Raw genomic sequence first — 3,964 nt, forward strand, 5'->3', positions numbered from 1 at the left:
GATCTAGAGATGGTCGCTGGCATTGTGACCCATAATCCTCTGTTCATATAAATCCAGTCCTTCTGTGGCCCAGAACATTGCAGGAAATAAAGTCTCGATGGACAACAGCCCATACATACAAAAAAATAAACCGTTCTGTCCTGATTCTGGGTCAGCGTGATCTCCCTAATTACCAAGATAGCTTAAGCTGATCAGAAGTGGAACTGTCTTTATTGGGGATCAGCCTCCACGCCCCACCATCTGGAGGTGATCCTGAAAAGGCAAAGGCACTGAACCAAAGCTTTCAGTTCATTCACAGACGACAAACCCTTTAGATGGTTCTTTAAATCCCAAAGAGTGACCCATTCCCTCCATCGGCTGCCCCGGTGACCAGTAGGTAAGTGAAATCAGTGCTTTAATAATTTTATATACATTATATTGTGGTGCAGTGCTATTTTGAATGCCATTTGAATATCCTCTACTCACCCTAAATGGAGAGATATATAATAATGTTGTTTGGTTCATTTGTTTTTGAGTACTTAATTTGCCTATGGTAGATGTGCGGTAAAACAATAGCCTACTTTGATGAGGGCAGATTCTGTTTTTAGACCTTGGAAATAGTCATGTAATAAAAAAATCTGAAATGTATTCACACATTCATTATGTAGCCTAGACATTCTGAAAATCAACAGTAATGTCAAGCATTTTGCATTGCTCTTTGATACTTTACTTAGTTATGAAGTGAAAAAGCGTTAACCCTTTTGTGCTTAAGAGTTATTGTGACTCCCTGCTTCTGATCCCTCCAACTTCATTGTACTGGAAAGGGTACAAAATAATGGGTAGTTTTTCTTTTTTGTCACAAGCATACAGTTTCATGTTTGGCTCTCTTGATTTACAGTATAAATAGTATTTGTGAGACCTGTAACAACCTGATAATTTGGCATTTGGAAATATAAATATTTAATGCATCTGGAATAACATGATTGTGATGTTTCTGTTTTAAGGGCAAGATGGCACGGGACATGTCCGATGCCGAGATCATGAAAATGGAGCTGGAACAGCTTCAGAAGGAGGTGAAAACCACTAGAGAGCCTGTAAGTATCCCAGGCCCGCCGTTAAGATGGGACAGTTAAAAAATATATATTTTTTTTTAACACTGCTGGGTGTATGGGAGCTGTGGCCCAACCTTTTGAGAAAGCATTTGTGCCCATTTTCACAGAAACCCAACACCTGTCATTTACAAAGTTATATACATTCAGCTTGTTTTATTGTTTATTAAATATTTGTGTCTATTATTGCTTACTATGCAAATACAACTGTAGTATTTAATGCAGTTTATGGATATTTTCTGGAAACTTTACACACATCTGACACACTTTCTCTCTTTCCTCAGGTCTCCAAAACCGCAAAGGAGATTTGTGAATGGGTTGAGGGCCAATCCGCAGAAGATCCTCTGATTAAGGGTGTCCCTGAGGACAAAAACCCCTTTAAGGACAAGGGTGGATGCATAATAACTTAGCCCATGTAGTATCTTGTGGACTGTTTTGACTAGTGGGAAAAAAACGCTTGTGATCGGAATGGCTGTTCTTTCTTTAATAATGAAGATACTCTGTATATAGCCTCACAGTATTTCAATTTAATTCAAAGTTTTTAAATGTGTGTATTAGACCATGAAATATTTAAAAATGAAAGGTAAAACTGCATCAAATGTACAAAAACATTTTCAAATCCTGCCTGGAAGTAAATAAAAACAACAATACTTTCAAGATTGTGAAACTTTTGATACTCAGGCTTCAAGCCTTCCCCCCACCATGATTTCACTTTTTGGAATAAATAAATAAATAAAACGGTGAGTGATATTTATTGAAAATCAAAATACTTTTATACAATAGTGATTTGTCAGCCTCCACAAACATTTAAAAGGTCAGTACAAAATTTTGAAAAAAAAAATAATAATAATATTTTAAACATTGTTCACATATGAATTTTTTTATCTCCCATTTATCAATTTATACTTTAAAACAGTGGTTCTTAAACTTTTTCGGCACGCGGACCACCTTGTGTAGGCTACGTTGCCCCAGAGAAAAAATTGTGACGTAAAACATTCTAAAACCTAGCCCCCTGGTACAATCTCGCGGTCCCCAGTTTGAAAACCACTGCCTTAAAGGGATAGTTCACTTTAAAATGACAATTATGTCATCATTTACTCATCCTCATGTTGTTCTAAACCTGTATAAATTTCTTTTTTCTGATGAACACAAAAAAAAAGATATTTTGAGAAATGATGGTAAACACACAACAGTAAGTGACCATAGACTTCCATAGTAGGAAAAAAATATTTTGTAAGTATTGTGAAAAATGACTAAGAAAATATTTTGATAAATGATGGTAAGCACACAGGTGATGGTACCCATTAAATTCCATCATATTTTTTTATTCCTACTATGGAAGTCTATGGTCACTTACTTCTGTGTGTTTACCATCATTTCTCAAAATATCTTCTTTTGTGTGTATCATAAAAAAGAAATTCATACAGGTTTAGAACAACATGAGAATGAGTAAATGATGACAGAATTTTCATTTTAAAGTGATCTATCCCTTTAAAATACTGCATAATGTTGAAACATAACACGACGCCTCTAGGGGTCAGCATTGTCATATAAATAGAAAGTAGGAAGAAACAAGATTTTTTTATGTATTATTTATGTATTTATTTGTTTGTTTGTTTATTGTATAACAAATCTACAGAGTTTGTACAAACTTACACAGCTCACAACAATTAAAACAAGAACAGAAATACTAAGAAAAAGAAGAAAATTAACAGGCGTATATGAGTGAGAAAATAAATAACAGTTTGTGTCAAAGGGCGAAAGAAGAAACAAGAAGAGCAGCTCTGAAGACTTTTAGCATGTGCCAAGTTGTACAGTTGGTGGTGAGAAAAAAGATATTCAGAGAGAAGATAAAGGGGAAGTGTTAATACCCATTAACTTTATAAACTCTGATCTTTTTAACGTCCTAAGAGTACATTTATTATTGCAATTCGTGGGGTTTGGGGTTATCACAATAAAGAAAACTTTATAGAATAAAAATCAATTTGCACTTCAGATTCCTAAGAACCAAGCATAATTGCTTAATTTAAACTGCTTAGCTTAACTTAACTTACTAGCCCCATCCTTTTTTCCTCTACGGCTGAGAGGGAATGACAAAATTAAATTCATAATACCCAATGTAAACTCGGATCTTACTGTAAAGATTCAGACATCCGTCATCAGATAGTTGCTCCACAGCGCCATCTACTGAAGCAACAGACATTTGCAGAGGTACAGTCTGCAATGATAATAGGGCAAAAAGTCTTCTCATTTGTGTGTGAAGCCATAAACAAACTTTTAACTAGTCAATTTGTTAATTAATTAAAGCATGCAAGATTTTTTTCTACTAGATGTATTAGTTCAAAAAAACTTATGGTGTGCCAGAAACCTGTTGCATATACCAATTTGCCATTGGTTTGTAAGTTTATTTACCTGGGTCCCACAGGGCCCGGCACTTGCTTTTGCTGCTAAATGTGTTGTCCTGTTAAATCTTCCTGTGGGTATTTGGACAAGGACTGAAATCAAAGGTATGGTGGTGAGCCTTTCCTCGGCAGGACTAAGTGAACATTTCCTTGGGAAATCTGTATAATATTTGCCTGAGATGGATGAATGTAGCCTTTGTGAGAGGCAGAACTCTACTCCTGTAACCTCTCTCCATGATCTCTCACTCCCAGCTACATGGATAAACTGTATTACTGTATTTGAAAGCAGTCCGGGCAAATTTCGGACTTGTATTTGCATGTATATTACAGAATTTAGGAGATAACTATACATCTTTTCTGAATAGACCAATAAATTAAATAGTAGGGAGGAACCCACGGGTTGTATGGTGCATTGTACCAGCCTACATTGCTTGTGTCAAAACTTTATTTCTTTTCATTTTTAAATGTTTACCC

The 3,964-nt window shown here is 35.5% G+C and overlaps 1 protein-coding gene across 1 annotated transcript; it reads left to right on the forward strand.

Moving 5' to 3' along the window:
* Positions 1-217: 217 nt before the first annotated feature.
* Positions 218-1,832, forward strand: gngt2a (guanine nucleotide binding protein (G protein), gamma transducing activity polypeptide 2a). Its single transcript, XM_055180400.2, has 3 exons — positions 218-376; positions 984-1,073; positions 1,373-1,832. Exons 2-3 carry the CDS (start codon positions 990-992, stop codon positions 1,496-1,498), a joined length of 210 nt encoding a protein of 69 aa, XP_055036375.1. The 5' UTR covers positions 218-376; positions 984-989; the 3' UTR covers positions 1,499-1,832.
* Positions 1,833-3,964: the final 2,132 nt, after the last annotated feature.

The sequence above is a fragment of the Misgurnus anguillicaudatus genome, chromosome 19 (assembly GCF_027580225.2).
Source record: "Misgurnus anguillicaudatus chromosome 19, ASM2758022v2, whole genome shotgun sequence".
Lineage (NCBI taxonomy): Eukaryota > Metazoa > Chordata > Actinopteri > Cypriniformes > Cobitidae > Misgurnus > Misgurnus anguillicaudatus.

Excerpts from the sequence above, each read along its gene's own strand:
- gngt2a (XM_055180400.2), top strand. The coding sequence starts at position 990 with ATGGCACGGGACATGTCCGATGCCGAGATCATGAAAATGGAGCTGGAA. Across the intron at positions 1,074-1,372 it reads TGAAAACCACTAGAGAGCCT|GTCTCCAAAACCGCAAAGGA; the intron begins GTAAGTATCCCA and ends CTCTTTCCTCAG.